We start from the raw sequence: 26,057 nt of genomic DNA on the forward strand, positions 1-26,057 counted from the left end.
CATTATAAACGATAAGGTTAAAATTATCCATCCCGTAGAAACTCGACACGGGGCATGAATCTATTGAATTGTCACATGAAACTATTTTTAGATAAAGAATAATTTAGAAAATATCCTCTAATCGTAAACGGTTAGGGACCCTCGACTATAAATAGATGATTACTCAATAATTATCTTTAAAAAAAAATTTCTCACTCTCTTTATTCTTCATACTAGGAAATCAAATAGCTTATGTATCCGAAGTATCAAGTCCGAGTCTTACTACGATAATCTTGTATTGTAGAAAAGAAGGCTTACAAGACTAAAGCCGACTAACTATCCTCCTATTATCATCCCTTGATGTAAATTATTGATGCATTCTGTTGCTTCACTGAGATGGAACAAGTATCAGGTTTTCCTTAGATCATGTCTAAGCAGAAGAATTCAAATGAGCTGATCTTATGGAACAACTCAAATCAGTGGCTGATGACAGCCAAACAGGTTGCAGACTCTTCATACTGTTTTGTGATGAATGTAGCACTTCATATGTCACCGCCCCCCCCCCCCCCCCCCAAATTTGATGTCACCACAGTCCACCAACAAATAGTCAATTCATTCCCTTGACCTTTCGCAAAGGCCACCTATCAGTTTCTCATCTCATGTCAACCAGCAATCTTTGCTGACAAGAACATCCCCTGTCTGAGTTTTACAGTTACCAGTCAACCATGTAAGTTTCCTGATCTCAAGATTTGCCACCATCTTCCTTGTAGCTTCAATCTTGGTACATGAACTAGCTCATCCTGGTTTATGATAATCTTGTCAGGATCTGAAGAGGACCCGATCCATTCATGCCTGGATTTTTTTGGCACTCTTATCAATCCACCAATTGATCATTCATGTAGGACCACAGTCCTTCCCATCTTGTTTCAGACATTAAAATGTAAGCAGACAGTCCCACCATGATTCTTCATGGTGCAGAAACCCTATTTCTTTTGAGCATGGTCCTTCGATTGGAGCTAGGTGTAGGCTCTCCTTATTCAAGTTCTATCCAATGGATCACATGAAAACAAAGAGAATTTTTGTCTGAATGGTGCATGTCAGAGTGTCTGCATGTTGTGCTAGAGGAAGTCTTCTTCCTCGTCTCCTGCCAGCTCAATACCCTCACAAAATGGGCAGCAGATGTGGTGAAGCTACTGCATGTGATGGAGTTGTTTGCATCAGCTGCTGAGATGGCTGTCAAGCTAAAGAACATTTCTTCCTTTCTACAGGCCATGTGAGTTTGGCCATTTGCAGTTTTCTTAGTAGCTTTTGAATAGTGTTCCTAAGTATCTTTATTTTTCATTTGCTGGTGGAAAAAGACAGTTATATTTTACTGCAGACACTGTTCATGCAGCAGAAAGTCTGTCAATAGAAAAGTTATGAAGAGTGCTTTTAATATTATTTATTCCATTGCAATTTTTCATGCTTTATTTGATCAAAACACACATCATGAGATGAATTATCTCATTGGATTGAGACATTTGGATGCTCAACCACTGGTCAAAGAACAAGAGGACTAACAAATCAAATAAAACCCATGTCTTCTCTTCAATCATTCTTCTCAGACTCACCTCACAAGCCTCCAAACCAAAGCCTACCATCTTAATCATGTCTGGAAGAACCAAAGGAAAAGGTAAAAGATAAAGAAAAAAGAACTCTTCGCTGCTGTCCTCTTTCAATCATTCTTCCTGGTGGAGGACTTCCCTCCAAATCCTCACCTCACATGACTCCAAACACATCCAACCATCTGCTCCTACTGTTTGCATGGGCCTTTGCAGCAGAAAGGAGAGTAGGAGAACTGAGTGCATGATGCCTTCCAATCTGCCATCTCAAGGCAGCTGTTTGGGAGGAGTGGCATCCATGATTCCTACAAATCTGCCATCTCATGGCAGCTGTTTGAAAGAGTGGCTCATTGTCATCATCCCCCATTCTTCAAGCTGACTAAACTACTCTTTTATTGCATTGCAATCACATAGATACAGGATAAAGGAAGATGGGCAGCCCTGTACTTTTTGACTTGGCTCCTCCTTTTTAGGTCTATTGTGCAGCACTGGATGATGGTTTGTCTTTGGGATGACACTCTTATCCTCTGGTATTTGGTTCTGTCACTTTGAGAGAAGAAGTTTTTTGACTGCTATTCTACAACTCAGCAGGGCAGTGCTATCTCAACATCAGTCAACAGTGCTGTTTCTCAAGCACTATTATTATACAGATGTCATGTAACCATTCATTTATTGGAATGCAATTTAAATTGGTAGATGATGGTGCAGAATTGCCTTTTAGCAAATCATATCTACAATTGATGGGACTTTCTTTCTATTGGTCATAACAAAAGCATTAAAAGAAACTAAGCCCTACTTTGATTCTGACATATAACAACAAATTCAGACAAACTTTGCAGTCCATCAATTGCAACACTGTCTTGATTTGAGAACAGTAACTTATAGATGAGATCAAGCTAGTGGGTAAAAGATGATTAATAAGCTAAATTACAATAAAAAAAAGTAAAACAAAAAAAATGGATGGTTAATAACAACATCATATGATCAAATCTCATCTTAATCTTTAATATTTATTTTAATATAAAGCTTTATAAATATTAATTAGCTTAACCTTCAAAATGATAACTTTCAAATAAGATGATTACTGAGGTAAATTACAAGCATATAAATAGTAAAATTATTTTATATTTTAGACTAGTCTAACTGATGAAAATTCATATTCCATATTTATCTTTTTTAAAAATAAATTCTCTGTCTTAAATTTGTTTAATAAAATACATCTAATGGATAAAGATCTTTATCATTGATAATAGAATCATACAATCAGATCACATTTATATCTAAAATTATTTCTTTTTCGCCATACTGATGGGAAAGCAAAGAACATTAGCTTCAAAATTGAAATCCATGGTCCTTTGGGTCCTACCTTGGAATCAAAACCTCATCAGATTCAATTCACTGTTTTATGCTCCCAATGCCGACAAAAAGCCTAGTTAAATAGCCACTAAGCTCAAGCTTTGTTATCTTCCAAGTTGCAGTATTCATTGGTGACTTCTCACTGGTAAGAGTGGAAATGGAGTGTGAGAACAGCTACTCCAATGCCTATCCATCCAAAGCTGCGTGATCTATCCCTAGAGACCACACTTCCCTCTACTCTTCGAGCTTCTCCCTCTGTTCTCTGTTCTCTCTGGCTGTGGTCTCTGCTGAGCTCTGCCATCACTGCTGCTGCTGCGGATACCGCCCTCCATTAATGTTGAGAGACGGTTGCCTCTCGTCTCAGGCGACGCCCATGTGCTCTCTTTAATTCGCGCCTTGCCCTTTCCAAAGATTCCAAGTCGGGGTCGGTCTGCAGTCAGTATTCTTGGAGCAAGGTTGCTCCTTGAGGGGGAGGATTAAGAGGAGGTGAAAGATTCGCGTACTTTCTTTGGTTTCGCCGCCGCCTCCTTGGTGGGTTTTGTTCAGGTTGCTTCCGGAGCTGAAATTTTGGCCTAAAAATCACTTCTTGGTGGATGTCGGTGCGGAATTCTTGACGTTCCTCTTCGTCTTGGTTTTTGGTTCGTGAGTTGGAAACAGACGAATACGCTGGATTTGGTCGAAAAGTTCGGATCTTTGGGTGAACTTAAAGCTGTTTAATGGGATTGAAGGCAGGATTTGGGTGCGTTTCTGGTAATATCTCAAGCTGCCGTCGTCTTGTTGGTCATTATTCTGTGGTCTGATGCAGGTTAGAGAAAGCAAAGGGTGTCAACGTTGATGCAAAGTTGCAGTTCTTTCACTGGAAAGAAATCTTTTTTCTTGGATTTAAACAAGGAATTTAGAAGCTCTCTGGCAAGGAAAGACTCTGCTTCCCCCTTAACCATAGGTTCCGTCCAAAATGGCACCCTCTTTTGTGTTCCCAGCAGTCGTCTTGTGTTGCTTGTTCGTGTTCCCTCTAACCGAGCAAATGCAAACGACGCACACCCAGTTGTTGCTGCAGCTGAGGAAGCAGCTGGAGTTCCCAAAACTGCTGGATGCTTGGAATAACACTGATAACCTGTGCTACTCGCCGTCTTCGCCGAATCTAAGCATCAGCTGCGATGGAACGTCCGTCACAGAGCTCAAGATAGTGGGCGATAAGCTTGCAAAGCCTGGTAAATATGATGGTTACTCGATCCCTGGCATGACTCTTTCATCGGGCTTCGTTGTTGATTCTTTTGTGACAACTCTGGCTAGGTTGACTACCTTGAGAGTAGTCATCTTGGTTTCTTTGGGGATATGGGGTCCTCTCCCGGACAAGATCCATAGAATGTATTCGCTTGAAGTGCTCGATCTGAGCTCTAACTTTCTGTATGGTACTGTCCCTCCAAAGATATCTGTCATGACGAAGCTTCAAACATTTTCCCTCGATGGAAACTACTTCAATGATACTGTTCCTGATTGGTTTGAATCGTTGACGAACCTCTCGGTTTTGAGCTTGCAGAATAACAGCCTGAAGGGTCTGATGCCAGCATCGATTGGTAGAGTTAGAACACTAACTGAACTTGCTTTGTCGGGCAATCACATTTCAGGTAAAATCCCTGATCTAAGTAGACTAAATAGCCTCGAGATGTTGGACCTGAGAGACAACATGTTGGACTCTGAGCTGCCAGTAATGCCGAAAGGGCTGGTCACCATCTTGCTTAGCAAGAACTCACTGGCTGGTGAGATTCCACAGCAGTTTGGGGAATTGGATCGACTCCAACACCTTGACCTATCATTTAACCTACTCGAGGGGACTCCACCTGCAGCATTATTTGCTTTGCCAAACATCAGCTATTTGAATCTGGCATCCAATATGCTTAGTGGATCACTTCCAAGTAGTTTAGCTTGCAGCAGTCAACTTGGGTTCGTTGACATTTCTATTAACAGACTCTCTGGTGAATTACCTTCTTGTCTGAGCTCAAATTTGAATAAGAGGGTTGTAAAGTTCAATTGGAATTGCTTGTCTTCTGACCCCCAGCATCAGCACGTGTCTAAATTCTGCCAAGTGAATCACATGGATGAGAAAGATTCCAAGAGGAAGAACATACCCTTGTTGGTTGCTGTCATAGGAGGAATTCTCTTAATTATGCTATTGCTTCTGTTAGTTCTTTTTGTTTCTTGTAGAAGGAACTGTCGCCGAGCAATAGCAGAACAACGACTATTGCCAAAGTCAGCACCAGATAATTCACCCACAGGAATCTCGTCTGAGCTTCTGGCTAATGCAAGTAAGTAATCTTCTTCCAGTTTTTCAGCTTTTCTAATCAGGATATCCATCGTGTTGCATCCAGACTTAGGAGAGCCTTCATGCTTGACAAAAGATGTTGCAGTTTCTTCTCTGCCTTTCTTAAGGCATTCCACTGTACATACAATTCACTGTCTTTATATATTGCTCATATATGTTAGTAAAAACAGAAAAGAAATATTGTCTGGATGATTCAGAACATGATGGTAAATGTTTTTTTGTCCATCTTTCTCTCCAGCTGAGAGGTACTAGTAGTAGCTAGGTCTTAATTTTCCAGCACATATGCATTCCGATAAATTGTTGGTTTACTCTTCCCGACTGATAGGATTGTCAGGGGGTTCATGCTAATACGTACAATCTTTGTGTCAATTGAAAACAGTTTCAAATTGCCCTCAGGACGACCTGGAACCATAAAAATACTGTGGTAGACCAGGGCAGCACTCAAATCACTAGTAGTGATGAAGAAGAATGATGCCCTAAACAGACCTTTTTATTCACCTGCCTGAGTTTGTGTCAAGTTTTCAAATATAAGTTTGTCTAGTATAGGCATAAACCATTAGAAAAACTACATGCTAAAAGCACTGGAAACACTACTCACTATAAGCTTATGATTTTTTTCCCTCTTTCTCCTAATGCCCTTAGGAGAATAGTTTTTTCTCTATCTAGGAGCGTATTCATAGCCTGTGCTTTCATGGTTTAGCATTTTTTCATTTAAAAAATTTATTACATCTAATAATGCCTGGCTTGTAAATTATGTCATTTCTGAAGTAAAACTAACACAGTATGAAAAATTTTGGGAGATTCAATCATTTATTTCTTCTTCTTTTCAGGGTATATTTCTCAAACAAGGAAGCTAGGAACACAAGTGTTTCCTATGTATCGGGCATTTTCCTTAGAAGAGTTAAAAGAAGCAACAAATAATTTTGAGCAGTCAGCATATATAGGCGAAGGTTCAACTGGCAAGGTGCTTACTGAAATTCAAAATTTTAACTCTTGCACTGAAAAAAAAAAAGCCATTTATGCATCAATAGATTTCATACAAGTTCAATCAAAACCCAAGAAAAGACAATAAGAAGTGAGTCTAAATGTGAAAGAACATTTGGTATGTAGATCAGTATTTTTTTTCCTTTTTGCAGGTTTAGATAAAATATTTAAAAAGGCTATTTGTCACTTGATAACATTGCTTCTCAATTAAATGCTGAGGCTTAGATGCTACTTGTTTTCTGTTTGGTCATTTTGTGCTGACACCTTTTAGGTAGAAAATTGAAATTTCCTTATTCTTATGTGGAACAAAGCATGTTTAGTCATTGAACTTTTTACATAAGACTTAGAATGTCAATATAAAAAAAAGAGGCAGAAACAAAGAAAAACAGGTGTAATCAGATTTCTTTCTCATTTTGTGCTACCTGCTTGCTGTTTGGTATATTTCAAAAACATATCCTTTTAATTTGTTAAAGTTGTTGTTTAAAGAGAAGAAATATGAGGAGAGTAAGATCAAAGATAGAAAGAAGTTTCTACTTTTATCCTTTTAATTTTTAAAAATAGGAAGCCCTTGAATCAGTCAGTTAAACATAAGAAATCCAACTGATCCTCCAGTTTCCTTTCTTTTCATATTGAAACTCCTCAAATACAGAGTAAGCTACAATTCAATAGTACCCTTGAATAGCTACATGTAATATTCCAGCCTCAAGTTTTTATTATGTACCAACTGGGACTCTTTTTTCTTAGGGTAGTTCCAAGTAGGATTCAATCACTACAGAAAACCATGAACCATTTATAACAAATGCCAAAATTCAGGCTCTTTCAGTTGTCAAAAACCAAAATTAAACTCTTAAAGTTTAATTGGAGTTTATTTCATGTGTCATTGTTAAGTTCACTTTTGTCTAATACTTGTTTTCTAAATCAATGAAATCTTTTATTGCCTCTCCTCTATCAATCACCTTTAGAGATGATTTGCTCTCTATGACCGATCATCACATCATTTAACTTTCTTCCATGCACCCATTTGTTTGAAGGAAGAAGATAAGAAAGATAAGGAATTCCCTATGAAGGGAAGCTAAAATTTAAGGGGAGCAAAATATTTGATCCATGGACCAATTAAAATGTTGTCTTGGTCAATCCATAAATTTTACTGGAGGCACTCAAATTTATTTTCTTATCTTGTTCTGTTTGATTCCCAGCTTGGGATAGATCACTCTGGTAAGCGAGGTTATTTACAGTAAGTTATTATTGAGGCAATAAACATCTGGCTCCTGACATGAAATATATGTGATTCTGTTGTATTCATTGGTAAACTTGTCACTAGTTGTTAGTGTTATATGTATAGTTTTAGCCTTTTACTAATCTTCTTGCCCTAGGAAGAATTGGACAAATTTAAACCTCAAAGATGTTTAAGAAAAAACTTATATTTTGGTTGCTTGGATTTCTCACTTTTCCTTGCTCCCAAGCATTAGCCTTGTTCCTCAATTTGCCTATGGATTTAGAACTTTGATATGAATACCCTGATTTATATATTCTCTTATAAGGTTTTTGGATCTTCTAGTGTGCAGCATGAAACACGCAGTTCCTGTTTGCAATTATTAATCAAAAATTAAAAGTGGTTTTCTATGCTACTACCAGAAGCAATTTTCATTGAAATGTGATTCGGTACAATTACAAAAAATAAATACCATTTTATGGTTCAAGTTATTTTGAAGTATGCTTAGTTTTTAGTTCTCGAGTCTCATTCAGAAAGGAAGCTAATAATAGTGTGAAATTATGTATACCACTTTCTTTTAAAAATACCACTTTGTATATTGCTCACAGTACTTCTGAGTTTTCTTTTTTTTTTTCTTTCAGCTGTACAAGGGCAGAATAGAAAATGGAACCTTTGTAGCTATAAGATGCTTGGCATTGTTCAAGCGATATTCTATTAGAAATCTGAAGCTTCGTCTAGATCTACTCTCAAAACTTCGCCATCCCCATTTGGTCTGCCTCTTGGGGCACTGCATTGATACTGCACAAGATGATTCTAATGTCAACAGAGTCTTCCTTATCTACGAATATGTAGCTAATGGAAATCTTCGTACTCATCTTTCTGGTAAAAATGCTCCTTACAGTGTTAATGTTTTTCATGCCTTGGACTTTTTAATGGTTTGGTTTACATGCACTTTTTTCTGCAGAATGCAGACTGGAGAGAGCTCTTAAGTGGCCAGATAGATTGGCAATTTTAATAGGCATTGCAAAAGCAGTCCACTTTTTACATACCGGTACTATTCCTGGTTTCTACAATAATCAATTGAAAACAAGCAATATTTTGCTTGACGAGCATTTGACCGCAAAAGTGAGTGACTATGGTTTGTCCATTATAACGGAAGAAATTTACAAACATGAGGTTTGTATTAAGGTTAACAGAGTGAAAATATATGCACTTCTTTTCGAGCTATGATTTTGATAATATTTCAAATATTTGATGTGTTGATGCTAATGAGAATCTCCTGCTGCAGGCAAGGGCAGAAGGTCACAAACAGAGCAGATCTCTATCATTGTGAGTAATGCTTTTTCCCATCCTTATTGAACAGCTAATTTCTGTTTTGTTTTCTTTTTACATGAACCAAGAATCAGCCAAGTAAAAAACCATGTTAAGATAGATCAGACCGATCAACTATAAAAGATCACATTTACTAATATTTCCATGTATAACATTGCCTTTGTAGGGAGATGGTAAACTTGGAGGATGATGTTTATTCATTTGGCCTCGTCTTACTTGAAGCACTAATGGGACCAGCACTATCCGAACAAGGTGCCGATCATTGTACAAAAGAACTGGTGAGATCAATTTCCTGTTCATGATTGCTACAGTAACAAACATATTAATCAAGATAAGCACAGTGAAAGTGGAAACTATGCACTTTCTGTCAAATATCTTGATGTTGGCGTTTCTTGAACTAGTGGTGCCTTTTTATTTTGCCCTTCATAAGAGTGATGGCAATGAGAAATCATGTCCAGATCATGTCCATTTCAAAAAGAAATGGCATTGCAAGATGTTTATGATGGTCAACGGTCTGTTATTTAAGTCTACTCATAGCTTAAATTGGATATGCTATTCGCAAATGGAAATGCTACCGAAAAAAACTTCTAGAAAACCAGCTTTTACTTGTGCCTCCGATGTTAACTAGTAAGTTTCATTTGGATGCTATTTGCAACGAAAAAGGCCACAAAAGCTTTGAGAGACCAGCTTTTGCTTGGGAATTGAAAACAATCATTCCTCATAAGCAAAGTTTATTAAGATGCTTTTATTTGTTAACATCAGTCCATATATTATCATACTACAACATGTAGCCATCATAAGAAATTTCACATTTACCTTCTCGCAAATGGAAGATGAATTTGTTTCGACTGAAGAATTTCTTTCAAACGCTGTTTCCTATTTGCAGGCAATGTTATCAACTGGCCAAGCAGAACAACGGCGCGTTATTGACCCAGCTGTGCTGGCTTCTTCCTCACAAGAGTCTCTATCGACTGCGATCTCAATCACAAGCAAATGCTTGTCGCAGGAACCTTCTCACCCTTCAATAGAAGATGTGCTGTGGAACCTGCAGTACGCTGCACAGGTTCAGTCCATGGCTGACGGCAATCAGAAGTCGGATATTCTATCACAAGCATGATCCTGATGTGGAATACAAAGAACAGGGAGCATAACAGTTCCAAGCCAACGCGATCCTTTGACACCCCATGAGCAGAGACATCAAGTGACCACAGGCCCCAAAGCTTGCAGAACTGAAATCCCAAGTTGGCATTGCCAAAGAGAGATGTTGTAAAGGGCATTCCCTGTTCATGTATTCCATTTCATATTATTCATAATCCCATTGTCATGGTTACAATGTACATTATATTCCCTAATCTATAATTAATTTTCTTCCTCCATTTCATTGATTGGAAAGCAGATTCTTTGTTTCATCCATGTTTCTGTTCTAGTATGTGATGGAATACATAAAAATTAGTTGTCCATATGCATCACCATCATTATCTTTTATTCAGAAAATTTGTCTTTATTTTCTACAATGCACAAAATAAAAGTCCACGGTAGGGTCCATCGGCCACGTTTCGTGTACCCTGTCTCGGATGAGACAGGCGATCTGTGGTTGTAGGATTCCGTACGTGTTTCCAACTTCCAACTGTTGATTTGTTTATAGTTGTTCCTTTACTTCCTCTCTTCTCTCTCTCTCTCTCTCTCTCTCTCTCTCTCTCTCTCTCTCTCTTCTCATTCCAACATATAACAAAAAGAGTTCAAAAACTATCAGTCTATAGTTGGATTATATGCCCCAATTCTACAAATGTGAACCACACAGGACGTCAAGTCAAAAGCCCGGAAACAAATGTAGGAAACACGTACGCAGCCGAGTCATGTCTTCTTCTCTATCGGTTGTCTTCACCAGACAATGGACTCAAATAATTTTAGGAATACACGTGAAATGTGTATTTATAATTCAATACATATTTCAAATATAAATTAAAATTTAATTTTTTTTTTCAAATCGTATTTGACCTGAATGCTGCATTGAAAAATACTTAGATGCTGATATCAGCATTTTAACATTTATGAGATGCTAATATATTTTTTTAATTTAAAAATATCTTATAATTTTATTTATAATTATAAGATTTTCAAAATAATTTAGTGATAAACTAACATGATTTATATTTTTCATAAGACGAAATTTTATTTATTTATTTTAAAAATTATTTTATAGTTATTTATATGATTATATTTACATTTAATTAATTATTAATAAATGTAAATAAAATATATATTTAATTGTGAATAATATTTAAAATATTAGAAGCATAAATTTATCATAAAATATTTAATAGATTTTTGAAATATAATTTTATCAAACAATATTTATATCAATATATATTTAAAATAATATAATTTTTATTTATTATTTGTCAATCACTCGAAGTATTTCAACTATATATTAAATATATTCACAATCGTCCCAATTTTTGCTTCCTCCGTGGAAAACCTTTGACTGCTGCAGCCAAACGAGGGAAGCAGCAAACGAACAAAACGGTGGCGCACTCAAATCTATACACGCCATAGATGTGAACTTTGGCTGTCATCCATTGCTAAGAGAACAAATGAAGACTGCTCTCTCTCTTTCTCTGTCTCTATCTATCTATCTATCTATCTATCGATCTATCCGTCAACACATACAGCCTCAACGCTGTGCTGCATCATTGGCCTCGATATGTGAACATAACCACAGCTTCCGCCATTCATCAGTCGAACAAAGTGAGCACTTTCAATGACTTTTCTCAGGAAGGTAATCAAGGGTTGACTGCGTGTAGATTAACATATGTAGACGAGGCATGCAACATGTATAGCTCAGTTGACTACCGGCATCGTGTGAAACGCGGATGAAGAAAGTATTTTACTCTCCCTGCGTTGACTTTCCCTCTTCGCCCTCAGAAGTCTTCCATACATCTTGCAACCAGCCATCGCATTGACTTTCGATATGAAAGCAGACATAGATTATCCTAATCGTTCTATTCGGTCCTTTGACTGTGATCTCATCGAACATGTTGTTTGATGGCCCCATCCATGCAGATTCTTACAGATGGGGTCGGTACACTCCGGCCTTTGTGAAGCCAAATCTACCACCTCATCATCTCTCCCTTGCCTTCACTTGGATCGATGTGGATCTATCGTCTTGTCTCCCTTCGTACATGTGACAGCTTTCTGCACTCCTGTTCTTCGTACGGCCGAAGTTAAGGCAGAATTTGAGTAGTCAAAGATTACGTCAAAACGTAGTTATCGGCTGCTATCAGCTGTGATATCTTCCATATATATGAGTGTAATCTCAAACATCGAATGCAATTTTCTATGTTAGACATCATTTACGTTACTTAGAAACTCAACCACATGGATTCCACGCAGGAGAAGCTTCGTATGATATTACTTAGAAATGGTAGAAAGTGATTTACAAAAGAAAATAATAGATATGAAGAAAAATATAATCCCTAGTTTGACTAGTAATATGATGAAGAAGACCCGATGAAGTCAACCACTAATATTTAAGTATGTGGTCATCCACGAGTGAGCGATGTGTGGCCTCAATAGAGTTTAATGACATTAAAACAACAACGAAACTGGTCTTATATAGTTGAGTTCGTGTCATTGTCACGAGATATATCTATGCTTAACTAATATGAGGTGAGGTTTTATCTTACAGGACGAAAACATCTTCTCATTTTCAAACTTTTCAAACAGTGATCTTTTTTTTTTTCTAATAAAAACATTGTGCTATAGTGTTTTCAATAATACAAGAAAAATATCATTACATAATATAAATATATTATATTATAAATATTTTAATATAAATATTATGTTTATAGTGTTTTTGCATTGTTACAATGTTTTCAACAATATTAGAGAAATACTTTATAGTACAAAAATATTGTAATACAGTGTTTTTGTTTTCGACAATACAAAAAAAATATTGTGATCAGTATACAAACACTGTAATATAATATTTTTATTACTAAAAAATATTTAATTGGATCGGTTTACCTTACGGACCGGTCCATATAAAAAAAAAAAAAGGAGAAAATAAGAGAAAAATAAGTTTTTCAAATATTAGTAAAAAAAGGGGGTGTTATTTGAAAATTCTAAAAATAGGAGACACTTGTGGGGGGAAACCTAAAAATAGACTATATAGCGTGTTGACTACTGCCCAATGGTTGACTGATTTCATATATTGTAGAATACTATGACCCATTTGTTGGGAAATCGAAGACAACAACAATTCATGTTTTACATTGATTGCCTTACTCGTCTCGCAAGGCACATATATTGCTCCATAATTAATGTTTGGTTATGGGTTCTGTCAGTTGTACAGTGAAAGCTAGCAATTATTTCATTTATTACAATTGTGATTGTGACGCCATCGCCAAAGCATTCCTACAACAAATTAATTTCACTACCACAAATTTTCATATCAAATACAAAAAAAAAAAAGAAAAAGAGAAAGGTTGTGGTAAATTAAGTTGGGTTAAGTTTGGTCATCGACTCTCTAATTTGATACACTTTTTGAGTTATGAAGTGCTCGTAGAAGAGAGATATTTTTAGTATTTATTATGAGGGATATTCATATGATGAGTCGATGCCAAATTGGCAGTCATCGATGGATTCATAAGATAATATGGATTCTGGGTGTGATGATGATGATGTGGCAGATCTCTTCGTCATGTCCGGAAGCTGAGATAGGAACTGTGAGGGGGCAAATGAATACCGCATGATTGGTACTCTTAAGCCAAAAGTCTTATGCTCCGTGGCATGTACGAAAAGGACGTGCATGGACGGAGCAGCGAACCCACCTGACCTCCCGTCAAAGTTCCACGTCCCACGTTTAACATCAAACCCCCTTCCACTTTTACTTGTTTAACCGCGTTGACCATCGAAAAAGCCTTACATCGATCTAATCAGCGTTTTCAAGCCCCACACACACACACACACGCGTCCGTCTCCTATCAACCCATTCCCAATGCCCATACATCCGTCGCTGTGTTGGAAGTTTGAGCCTATGTCTGTGAAGGAATTATTGGGGGTGTGTTGAGCCGCAAAGCGGACGAACCGACCACTACGGAGAAGAGAGAGTCACCGGAATTCAACGCTTTCTGATGCAGCAACAAGATGTGGGATCCGATTAACTCGTTGTCTCACCTCCAAAAACCGCGTTCCACCTATATATATAACCCACCCACCCCACTCACCTCGCCTCCTCAGCTCCACCAAGCGAGAAGCTCGCTGCCTAGTTCCTTTCCCTCTCTCGCTTCCTCTCCTTCGGCTCCGGACTGCGATCCCCGCATGGCGTTGCGCTTACCGGCACAGAGCGCTTCTTTGTTGTCGCGTGAAGCTCGGCCGCAGAGGCGGACTCGGGTCTCGGCCTCGTCGGTGGCGGCGGCACCCGCGGTGGTGACCCGGCATACTACGCCTGCTGTGGCGGTCAAGCACTCGGCGGTGAGCGCCGTGTGCAGGCCCTCGCTCGCCAGCGTGTGGCGGGAGATCCAAGGCGCCGACGACTGGGAGGACCTCGTGGAGCCCCTCGACCCGCTGCTGCGCGACGAGATCGTGCGGTATGGGGAGCTCGTGGTGGCGTGCTACAAGGCGTTCGACCTCGACCCTGCCTCGAAGCGGTATCTAAACTGCAAGTACGGGAAGAAGAGCATGCTGCGGGAGGTGGGCATGGCGGATGCGGGGTACGACGTCACCAAGTACGTGTACGCGACGCCGGACATCAGCATCCCCACACAGACCGGCACGTGCTGCAGCCGGTGGATCGGGTACGTCGCGGTGTCGTCCGACGAGGCGGTGCGCCGGCTGGGGCGGCGGGACATTCTGGTCTCCTTCCGAGGGACCGTCACCAACACCGAGTGGATCGCCAATTTGATGAGCTCACTGACGGCGGCGCGGCTGGACCCCCACGACCCCCGCCCCGATGTCAAGGTCGAGTCCGGCTTCCTCAGCCTCTACACTTCCGACGACAGCAGCAGCAAGTTCAGCAGCGGCAGCTGCAGGGAGCAGCTGCTCTCCGAGGTCTCCCGGCTCATCAACAAGTACAAGGACGAGGAGCTAAGCATCACATTGGCGGGGCACAGCATGGGAAGCTCGCTGGCTCTGCTCCTCGGGTACGACCTCGCCGAACTCGGCTTGAACCGCGACGGGTCGCGGCGGGAGGTGCCCATCACGGTGTACTCCTTCGGCGGCCCCCGGGTGGGGAACTCGGAGTTCAAGGAGCGCTGCGAGGAGCTCGGGGTGAAGGTCCTGAGGGTGGTGAACGTGAACGATCCGGTCACCAAGCTCCCCGGCGTCTTCCTCAACGAGAACTTCAAGGTCCTGGCGGAGAGATACGAGCTGCCATGGAGCAGCTCCTGCTACGCCCACGTAGGAGTGGAGCTCGCCCTCGACTTCTTCAAGATGCAGAACCCGGTGTGCGTCCACGACTTGGATGCCTACATAGGGCTGCTGAAGTGCCCGAAGGTGGCGGAGGTGAAGAAGAACGGCGCCGACCTTGTAAGCAAGGCAATGAAGTTTCTAAGCCACCAAAGCTTCGACGCATGGCGGTGGCAAGACGCGGCGATGCAGGTTGGCAACCTGGTGCAGTCTTTAGGAATCTGAGGACTGGCGAAGCCATGGATCAACCATGTAGAGAAGATGACCCCCCCCCCCCCCAAACACTAACCCTAGAATATTTGATAGGACTAGGAGGCGTGTACGATCAATTACACACACACATTCTTTGATACGTTGTATACATGAACAGAAAAAAAAATCCCTTCATTTTTTATAGAGATATAGATGAACACTTCAAGTCTGTGCAGTATATTCACATTAATGTTGAGTGTCACAATTTGTCTCTCTCAGTATCTGTTCAATCCTTTTATTATTTTGGTCATTTTGTCGTGCTTTCCACTCATTCTAAGTGGTGATTTCTTACTCAGCAAAGAAGAAAAGATAGATCGATGTACGAGTCATCGGGCTTGAGGTCCATGTTTTCATACCACGAGTCTTCCATTGCCTATATTCAATCTCAAGCTTTTGAAATATCATAGCATAGACGATCTAAAACTTTTGAACTTTGACGTACAATAAGCATGACTTGTGTGCAAATATAACAATTTGATTTGTTAGGTTTTCTTGGATCTTTCTCCTCCAAATCGGTACCCCAGAATTCAACACCCTCATTTATCCGTCATTGCGATGGAATTTCTATTCACAGTTCTTTAACAAAAAGAACAAAGCCATGTGCTGTCGACCTGTGCTCCATGACAGAGAAGCCGCCATGCACATGAAACAGCATTGCGGCACTGTTGTATGTTCCTCATGGTCTGATTCTATAAATGTTAAGACTTTACCTGTGAATTCCGAGATTTATGACTACTTAGTTTGATTGATGCCCCATTTCTCATGCTTTGGTCTACATAGTTCCTGAGAAGTGGGCACTAAGTGTGCTCATCGACACTTTCTTCCCACAGAGTAATCACGTTTAACTTCGTCAACTTTCTACCTTGACCGATGTGCTCGTGCATGCAACTCACGTTCCCAGCTTCAGTATACCACCTTGTGCATCTCTCTCTCTCTCTCTCTCTCTATTAATACGTATGGATGAACTTGGTTTCGAGGAAGCAGAATGATTTGTTTCCCAGAGAGCGGTAGGAAAGTGAGAGTTGTGGAAGCGGGGAGGCATGCAAGGGTTGGGCCACCACTTCGTGAGCCAATAGGCGATCTCCAATGGGCCAGTGACTTGAGACTCTGGCGTAGACGAAGCATTAACGTAGACAGATATAGAGACGAATACAACGATGTTGGGGGATACCGACCGCATGACAACACGCGAAATGGGATGGCAGGGGTTGACCATTCCAACACTCGACGACGTGTTTTACGTACTCGGATCATGACGTCGCTAAATCGAGTGACGGGGGGTGGGCGAAGGTCAAACCCACGGCCCGAATTAATGGCACAGCACTTATTGGGTGAAGCGAGACAGGAGATGAAGTCAAAAAAGGAGATGGTGATGTTGGTGAAGAAAGTTTGAACATTAGATCGTAGCCACTGTTGCTTCCTTCACTCCCACCACCACCTTTTGATGGCAACGACACCCACTCTGAGTTGTGCTTAGGTTGCAACTGTCCTTATATTAGAGAGAGAGAGAGAGAGAGAGAGAGAGAGAGAGAGAGAGAGAGAGAGAGAGGTTAATAATTCTATACATATATATATATATATATTAATCTAATGATGGTATATTAAACCCATTTATGAGGGTTCAAAACCTTGTTATACTCTGACTGCGAGTGTTAGTATACCAAACTCACTTTATCAAGCGATCGAGAGTTGAAAACACGGAGGAACTAAAATATATTCATCTAAAATATTTAATATTAATGATGTGCTGAATCCGATTAGGAACTATACGATTTCTCTGATATGACTTAAGAGCATCCCTCCTTGCCCCTATGGTGTAGGCATGCATGTATGTCATGGTCACATGGTTTTCGTTCCGGTTTCTATCACGAAATCAAACCTTGGTCATGACCCGATACAGGGCTGCGTCGATCTCTAGGATCTCATCAACTCTCACGAGGTAATCATGCGTCTCATCACCGTGAGTCGGAGGGCAGACGCGCAGCAGCAGCAAGTGACACATGCATGCGGAGGATATAAAAGAAGATATATGCGTTCATGTCACTACAAGAGAGAGGCCTAATTCCATGTTAAATCGCATCTCAAGTCCAAAACACGCGCGGGGGTTCGGGAAACAACGCGACTGGTTCGTGGTCAGTGTGCCCCACGACACCCTGCGCGGATCGCTGGTGTTCCCCGCTGCTCGAGGAAGGTCCCACAATTCCCTTTCATTTGTGTGTATGTATATATATGAATGCGTACATGTTTGTTCGTATTGCGCGCACAAAATGTTGGTCATGACTTTGACCCGAGATCTTGCGAATCTTGGAAAGTCCGTCACGAGTTAATCATGCGTCGCGTGATGCACGAATCTCGACGACCCGAGCGCCCACGCCGCCGTCACAAGCAACACGTGCCTTGAGGGCAACGCCGTCCGCAAACGGTCAGAGGAAGGAAACAGCGTTACGCGGTCGGTCTTTTTGACGGCGCAACCGCTATCGCGGAGGCGTCAGAGAACACGGACGACTCCCCTCCCCCACTCCCAGGATTCAGCTGGCCGGTGCAGGCCACACCGTCCTACCTGAGTCCACCGAGACAGGTAGAGCTCGACGGTGTGTGTCATGCGCGGATGTGTCTCCTACTTTGATTTCTCACACGTACCATTTGTAATATATATATATATATATATATATATATATATATATATATATATATATATATATCCAAGCATATATATGAAGGTGGATCATAAATAATATGCGATGGAGGTGGGACCCACCAAAAGGAAGCGGGGGGAAAGTCGAATGATACGCTCTTTCCCAAAAGAAAGGAAACATGTCGCAAAAGTACTTCACAGTCACATTACCTTTTTGTTGAATACCTCATTGAAACCTAAGGATGAAATGATAGGAAGGCCATCTTATCATGACAAGACAAGCACATGATGATACTTGTGCATCTGTTAATTCCAATGTCGAATTCTTATTCCCATAGCAGGAACAATTTGTCTCTTCTTTCCAGGAAATTGGAGAATTTGTATTTATACCATCATCATCATCATAATCATATAATTGGCCCGAACAGACGATGAAGCTTCATGCATAGCACTCTTCATGTTGATTGGTAGATAGAACAACAGTTCGCAAGCTCAAAGTGAATGGCCTCTCTGAATGCTTTGGATGAGTGCCTTGGAAGTAGAGATCGTTCCCACCACACCCAGCAGAGCTCCAAGAACTATTAGCACTCCGTTGAGGACAACCGTGGGCTTGGAGACCTGACGCCAGCAGATCTTAAGGTAGAAGGCACAGGGGAAGATCAGCGAGATGGCTATGCTCACGAGGGAGCCGGTGAGGCTGAGGACGTGCTCAAAGTAAGGGAGGGAGAGGGCCAGCGCCAGGATCACCAGCAGCAGGATGGAGCCCACGCTGCCCCTTATCACCATCCGCGCCCTGGAGCTCATGGTGGAAGGAAGCTTGTGCTCGAGTTGGCTGGCGAAGGGAGCGAACTCGAGGGCGTACTTGGTCATCGGCGTCAGCACCGTCGCCCACAGCGCGATCTTGGTGGCGATGAGGTGGGGAGGCATGCTGAGGGTGATCTGCGAGCTGACGGCCGGCCCGAAAAGCTTGGCGCCCATGAAGGCGAGAGCGGTGTAGAGCATGGTGACGGTGGTGAAGCTCGCGATGGAAACCTGCAATTTTGGGAACGCAGCGGAACACATGATCATGAGCCCTGAACTCACATCTTAGTTTGAGCTCTGGTGTAGAATATGCTACCTTGGTGAACTTGGAAGGGTCCTTCATGGCGGTGTATATGTTAGGGAAGACGATATGACCGGCGTAGCTGAAGATGTAGAGCCCAGAGATCCCTGGGATCTTGCGAAGCTGAAGCAGAGGGATGCTGTGGTTCCCCCTCACACCGCCGAACGCTGCGGTGCAGGCGATGGTGACGAAGATGAGGAGCGACATGATGATTCCACCAAAGGAGAGGAAGGAGATGGAAGACAGGTCCCTCAGCCAGAGGGTGGGGAGCGCAACCAGCACCGCGACGACTGTCAGCAGCTGCGACGCCGACAGAGGCAGCCATGAAATATGGGCATGCACGCCGGAGAGCACCAAGGGCAGGTTATCGCTCAGCGAGATGGTGTAGGATACGAGGGCGAAGAAGATCTCCAAGTAGATGAGGGTGGAAGCTATGATCCTTCCTTTCGCCCCAAAAGCTTGCTGCCCGATGTCTTGGTAGGTCTTGGAGCTGGAATCCTCTTCGAGGCACTTCCCTATGATATGTGAGGTGTAGGCACACATAACTCCAAGCCCCACCAGCAGGAACACCGAGCTCCACCCTCCATTCTCCAAAGCATATGGAGTAGACAGCTGACCAAGTCCTGCATCAAGAGACTCATGGATGAGGAGCCATGCAAAAGAGCAGAGCCATGCCAAAAGAGCAGAGTACCTATTAGCATCCCGATCATATTGATCACCGAGTGAGTGAAGGAGCTGGTAGCCTTTGCATGGTGTTCACTCTGCAAGTTCAAGACTTGAGTATCTTTCCCACACTTGCAGACCTTGTTCCCCTCGACGCAGGTTACACAGTTCGCAGACTGCGCAGCTGCGGCGAGCTGGGCGCCGTGCACCGGCTCACTGACGACCTGATTCCGCTGAGGCTGCTTGCCGAACTCAAGAGACGACCAGCATCGGCCGAACTTTGTCGCGCTGAAATCCGACATCTACTTAATAAGATCCTTTTTGATGTTCTTAATGATCTGATACTTGTAAGGGAATAAGGTGGTGAATTTATAGGGTTTGGTTGTGGGGTTTAGAGGTGATCAGAATCCCACTAGCTGCACTTGGAAGATGCTCGAGGAGACTTAGCATATAGTAAGTTGGCATATTGGAAGGGCGGAAAGCATTTGGTAGGCATCAAACAGTTGTAGGCTGTGGTGCTTGGAAATGAACATGTGAGAGAGCACAACAACCAGAGGATTAACTGGTGAGGAGGGAAGCATGATCACTTGCATGGAACTGCAGCTGATGCTGCTTACCTCAGATGGAATCTCTACCAAGTCACTGTGATCTAATTGCTTGTTAGGAGGAAGGAATCCCATTTCCGTCCACATTGCTTGGATGCTTTGCTTGCAGAAGACAAGGACATCCCTCATTTCACAAGCATCTTCTCTTGATACTTCGTTATCCTTGCTCTCACCTTTCCGGTTTGGAGGAGAAGATGGAATGACGTAACGCACAAAGTAGAACTTCCTAAGGCTGGTTTCTTCTGTGCTCATTTTCTGATGCCATGAGATCTACTTTAAAGGTCATGTCAGCAACACATGCTGAGTAAAGCTTCTCTTTTTCTAATGCAGTGAGAGACTAAACCGGGCTCTACTTCTTGCTGTCGAAGGAAATGGAGTTGTGGTCGGCCGCCACCCACGAATGAGATTCCTTCACACAGAGAGAGCATCTTTCTACAGGCCATGCATGAATCACTTGCAGCAGTAGTGCAGCATCAGCAGCCATGCATGTTGAAGGAAGAGGAAGTGGGGGGTGAGTGCCAGGTTCAATTGCCATGAGGATGATGAAAAGGAAGACAGGTCCAGCAATCGTGGAACTACACAAGATTAATTAATCTCACACGAATCAAACACCTGAGCTGATTCCTTCGGAGGAATATTTGATTGATGTCACACAATATTCCAGTGGAATCAAATGCCTTGGCATGTGGAGGTGCTCTGATTTGGTTAGGCACTACAGGAACCGAGGACTCTGGGTGGAGTAGTGGAGTCTTTTCCACGTCCACTTTTGCCAGAGCTCACTCTGTTTTGCTGATGGCTTCATTTAGTCGATCCATTTTGCTGAGAACAAATCAACTTGTTATCAGCTTCAGCTTGGTTTGATATGATAAAAGGCAGTAAGTACTAGGGAGTTGCACACACCCTCAGGTCTCAGGTAGGCATCAGCATGGGGTGGTGTTCCATACTTGGGATTGCTCCTCCTTTCCTTGGCAGTGAGTGCCAGTTTTCCCGGTGCCCAAAATTATTACTCCATCAGTAAGTTTTAATCCCATGTGGAGTTGAAACAGGAGAAAGAGAAGGGAATAGAATGTGTGATGAGAGCAGGTGGCATTCATGCCCTTCATCTACTACACTTAACACTGCCATTACACTGTGCAACACACACTGCATACAGTAAAAGCTTATAAATGAACATACTGCTACTACGTACATTGCTGCTTCTCTTTCTCTCGGTCATTCAATCTATAACGCTAACTATATAGAGAGAGAAAGCTTCTTAGAAGGGTTCTTTGGTTCGTCTGCGAGTGCGCTGACTAATGAAGAAGGCTGAGAGTCTCCAATGACTTGACCGTCTCGAGCTTGCCGGATATCGGTTGTGCTGGTGGAGGCAGTGAGTTATGCTTGCAGTTTGGGCAAGAAGGAGATGACTTGCACAGCATGACGAGGAGGTGGCAGTTCACGCACACGGCTGCGACCATGTTGCCGGATGAAGAAGACTTGGTTGGCTTCTCTGGACTAGCGGAGGTAGTCTTATTTTCTGAGCTTGCGAAGGTGGCGATGTTGAGCTCCAGGTCTAGCTTTTGCTCCTTGGGTCTGCTCCAGCTCTTTCTCAAGGTTTTTCTGTTCAAGAAGTAAATCCTTCCGGACTGCTACAAGATTGTTGTCAGGTCAACAGAAGGGAATTAAACAATCCATACGACGAAACCATAATCAAAGTGTTTGATTATAACCACAATGCATGATGCAGAGAATGAGTGGTTGAAGCAGCAAAATTGCAAGACTATGAATCACACTCCAAGATCTTCATGTATTCTTTTCACAAGCTTTAAGGATGGTACTAAGACAGTAGTAGTTGCACTAGAGAGCGAGAGAGAGAGAGAGAGGTGATCACTTGTAGGTCCAAGCACTGCTCCCAATCCAGGGGCAAGGGATCATTGAGCTGGAGGTCAATACTCGTGTGAATCGTAGGGTCATCCCAAGTTTGCTTCCTCTTCCTCCTAGGGTTGGCCTCCGACCTTGTAGGTGACCTATTGGTGCTCTCACTTAAGAGTGACAGGGACGACCCTCCTAGGGAAAGCTCCATCTGATCCATAGCTCACTTGAATCGAGCACCAAGCCTTCTTTCCTGCACCCAAATGGAACATGTATACACACAAAGGAAAGAAGAAGGCTATGATAAAGGAGACGAGGTGTGTACAGAGAGAGAGAGAGAGAGAGAGAGAGCAAAGCTTTAGTGAAGAGAAAAGCTGAGGCTTCTCTCCCTTTTAGATTGATGTGGTCATGCAGGAGGAAGGAGAGGGTTGATACTTAAAGAGGGTTCTTAAATAGACTTCATCCAACCCCATTAAAAGGAGCACAGGCCTTGCATTTAAAGTTGATGAGTAGAGTGACCTTAAATGCCTCAAATACCACCGTTTAAATCCTCCCTTGCTTGAACGAGCGATGCTGCTGAATGTGGTTGGTCAACCATGTTAACGTTAAACACATCATTCCATGTGATCCTAACATCATTTTTCTCCGCTAATGATCCCATTAAAATGTTGGCATCCTTCCATCCACCACGACTGTTCATGTTGATGAGAGTAACAGTCGTTTCGTGACCCCATTAAGTTGGCAGTTTGCAATCATTCAATAGTTATTATAACAGTGTACTTAGACGCTAATCCACAGCAATAACAAAGCGCATGGTTGGTGTTTGGTCACATCAACATAAGCCATGCACGATGCCAAGTTCCTGGTTGATTCTCATCGCTACATGAAAGCAGTTTGTCGATCTTATTTAGTGCCATTGGTCCAAGAAAACTTCGGATGATATGAAAGCATCGTGTAGATCGATCTCTCATACACCTTACATGGCACCAGAATCCCTATAAATACCACCTCAAGCATTAAACTCCCGCGAAATTTATGAACTGCTTCTTCTTGGTGGGCATTCATGGCCTTGCTCAACCCTAATTCTCACGATGAGGCAAAGAAGACATCTGAGAGACTGAGAGAGAGAGAGAGAGAGAGAGAGAGAGGTTAATAAATACTTATCGAGAAATGCAGGCTCACCACCGCAGCCACCAAGACGTAGTAAATGGGCAAAGGCTAATGAAGAAGGAACAAATATGGCGTGCAGGAGCTTCCACATATCATGACTGTACGATGGGCAGTGCTCAATGAATTGAGGTGCCAATCTGTGGTCGTTGGGGCTTCAACACATATTTAATGGTGTGAAGTTATATCCATTGACAGTTTAATGTCGCAGCCCACGACATGGCTGATCTCACTGCTCCCATCTCTTCGTGCTCAGGCATCTCTTCTCGAGTACACTCTTACGTGATACACTGGCATACATACATACATATTTAGATATATTCTACGGAGCCAAAAAAGAAAAAGGAAATCGATCATTTTTGTCGTTTCTTTTGATCTCTTCTTCGTATTCATAGATAGATGTATGTATTTACTGGCCTTGTGTTCTCAACTTCAGTACCTCAGGTGGTGGATGCAGTCAGCAAAACCCATCACACAACCCATCACACAACATGAAATGCTTTAAGAACTTGATAGGTGTTGATTACTACGCAGTTAATGACTTTGAGCAACTTTGGGCAAGATGGTTTAATGGCAGCCTGCAGAACTGGAGCTTGTGGTGCAGTGAAATCAGATTCAAGTACTGTCAGCTCACCAAATAACACAATTTCTCAGTTAATTTGGCTGAAGATTTTGAAACTGTAGCTGTCATTTATAATTAGAAAGATAGAGAGAAACCAGAGCAAGGTTTCTACGATAAAGTTGCTCTTTTGCGATCTGATCTTAGGAGTAACATCTTTACTTGTGTCGGTAGGAGCTTCATACATTGGTTAGCAATAAGACAAGAGAGAGCATTGCAAGTCATGGTCAGCTACTTTGCATGTTTGACTTTGATTTCTTTAAATGCATCCAAGTTGCTTATAATGGACTCCTAATTGTAATTGTCAAGATGTACTCTTCAGCCTATACAGGAAGAGATAAATATCAACTAAGCATGAACAATTTGATTTCCCTGCATTACCCTCATAGCAATGCTTTAAATATATATATATGTAGTTTTTCTTACAGTTAAAAGCTCTGATATTGATGGATTCTGCTTGCAAGACAACAAGCATACATGAAGACATTTGATCTGAGATGGAAGCTGTCTTAACATGGAAGTCAAATTTGAGCACTGATTAATATGTTTGGAAGAGGCTAGGAAAGGATGTGACAGTGAGCAGAACACAACAGATTTCACTCTGAGAGGTGTTATTTTCTTTTGTGATTCTGTTCATCTCTTGACCATTCATGGAGGAAAAAGAAGGATCAAGCTGGATTATGTTCCCAAAAAAAGTCTGCTTTATCTTTTAATAAAAGCAACAATGCGAGGTCCAAAAAGAGTCAAAATTCAGAGTAATGAAAGTGCTCGTGGGGATTTGGATTTCCATTGCATTAGGTAGCAAATTTGAGGAAGTTGCAGTGCTTCAGAAGCCTCTTCGGACAGCCAGCCATGTTGATGGCAGAAGCAGTGTTTCTGAAGGACCAAAAACATCATTCAAGAGTGCTTCTCCAATTCTGTGAAGATTTAGTTTGTATTCCTGCACTGCAACTAATAAGAATTCATCTCAACATTTATGACATCCTAAGCTTCTTCAAACTTTGACCAAAGTCCTCGAATTATAAACTTGACAGTGCAAAGTTTAGATAGTCAACCAGTATCAACAAATTAACTTCATTTGTCCAATCAGTCTTCTCTTAAACAAAATTCAGTAAAAGAAAAAAGATTCACATACTCAGAGAGGTGGTCAAAACAGTCAAGGCAGACTGAACAACAGCAGATAAATACATGTACTTAATCTCTAGAGGCAAAACTATTATGTCTCAAGGCACATCTGTGTAGTACAATTATGCATGGAATAGAATTCAATTCCATTTCTTGTGAGGATAGTGAAAAGGAGTGACTTTTTCACATAAAAATCACTTGACTTCTCCTCTTGTACCAATAATTGAACCTTAGCAGCCAATAACACAGTAGAAACATTGCTTGAAAATACACAAAGAATCTTCTAAAATTACTTTGGATCAGATTTATGATGTTACACAGCCTAACAGTGCCAGCATTGCAAGAAGGGCTGATATGTGCTCAAGAAATGGAGATGTCTCCAATATATATATATATATATATATATGATCTGTGCTGATCACTAAATGAAGCTGACAGCTTCCTCCATTACTGCACCATGGAACTCCACAGCAGCAGGAAACAAGAATCCATTAAAAACCAACCTACTGCAGTTCTACTTAGTTTCATGCACTCCTGCAGCATTGAATTCCACAATTTTCTTGTATCCATCAGCTTCACTGTGGGATAAGCCGAGGGACTAATGTAACTGCCACTCTCATCTTAAATGCAGCATTCATGCTTGCCCAGTTTGTATGAAGATTTGTCACCTGCATCTGCTCTTGAGAGCATGTGATGTGGATTCAAGGAACAAGATTTCTACCCCTCTTCTTGACCAAGTCCTGCAATTAAAGATGGTAGTGATTGGCCAACTTATTTAGCTGCTTCCTCAGCCTCCTGTCCATGTATCATTTAAAGACCCCCACAGGCTCTCACCCTAACAA

General features: G+C 41.8%; 4 protein-coding genes across 4 annotated transcripts; 2 read left to right on the top strand and 2 right to left on the bottom strand.

The window, feature by feature from the left end:
• The first annotated feature begins 3,044 nt into the window (after positions 1-3,044).
• LOC103987160 (probable inactive leucine-rich repeat receptor-like protein kinase At3g03770) lies at positions 3,045-10,164 on the top strand. The gene is made up of 7 exons (XM_009405375.3): positions 3,045-5,242; positions 6,090-6,223; positions 8,098-8,338; positions 8,421-8,632; positions 8,745-8,785; positions 8,955-9,066; positions 9,675-10,164. The coding sequence occupies exons 1-7, from the start codon at positions 3,892-3,894 to the stop codon at positions 9,903-9,905; spliced, it is 2,322 nt and encodes a 773-aa protein (XP_009403650.2). The 5' UTR covers positions 3,045-3,891; the 3' UTR covers positions 9,906-10,164.
• A 3,844-nt stretch (positions 10,165-14,008) lies between these two features.
• On the top strand, positions 14,009-15,573 carry LOC135677666 (galactolipase DONGLE, chloroplastic-like). Its single transcript, XM_065190036.1, has one exon. It carries the CDS (start codon positions 14,111-14,113, stop codon positions 15,419-15,421), a length of 1,311 nt encoding a protein of 436 aa, XP_065046108.1. The 5' UTR covers positions 14,009-14,110; the 3' UTR covers positions 15,422-15,573.
• Positions 15,574-18,387: 2,814 nt separating this feature from the next.
• On the bottom strand, positions 18,388-20,182 carry LOC135677667 (amino acid transporter AVT1H-like). Its single transcript, XM_065190037.1, has 3 exons — positions 19,877-20,182; positions 19,201-19,808; positions 18,388-19,115 (listed from the first exon to the last, which is right to left on the bottom strand). Exons 1-3 carry the CDS (start codon positions 20,148-20,150, stop codon positions 18,576-18,578), a joined length of 1,422 nt encoding a protein of 473 aa, XP_065046109.1. The 5' UTR covers positions 20,151-20,182; the 3' UTR covers positions 18,388-18,575.
• Positions 20,183-21,527: 1,345 nt separating this feature from the next.
• LOC135677668 (protein CURLY FLAG LEAF 1-like) lies at positions 21,528-22,713 on the bottom strand. The gene is made up of 2 exons (XM_065190038.1): positions 22,324-22,713; positions 21,528-22,078 (listed from the first exon to the last, which is right to left on the bottom strand). The coding sequence occupies exons 1-2, from the start codon at positions 22,522-22,524 to the stop codon at positions 21,746-21,748; spliced, it is 534 nt and encodes a 177-aa protein (XP_065046110.1). The 5' UTR covers positions 22,525-22,713; the 3' UTR covers positions 21,528-21,745.
• Positions 22,714-26,057: the final 3,344 nt, after the last annotated feature.

Source organism: Musa acuminata, chromosome BXJ1-6, assembly GCF_036884655.1.
Source record: "Musa acuminata AAA Group cultivar baxijiao chromosome BXJ1-6, Cavendish_Baxijiao_AAA, whole genome shotgun sequence".
Lineage (NCBI taxonomy): Eukaryota > Viridiplantae > Streptophyta > Magnoliopsida > Zingiberales > Musaceae > Musa > Musa acuminata.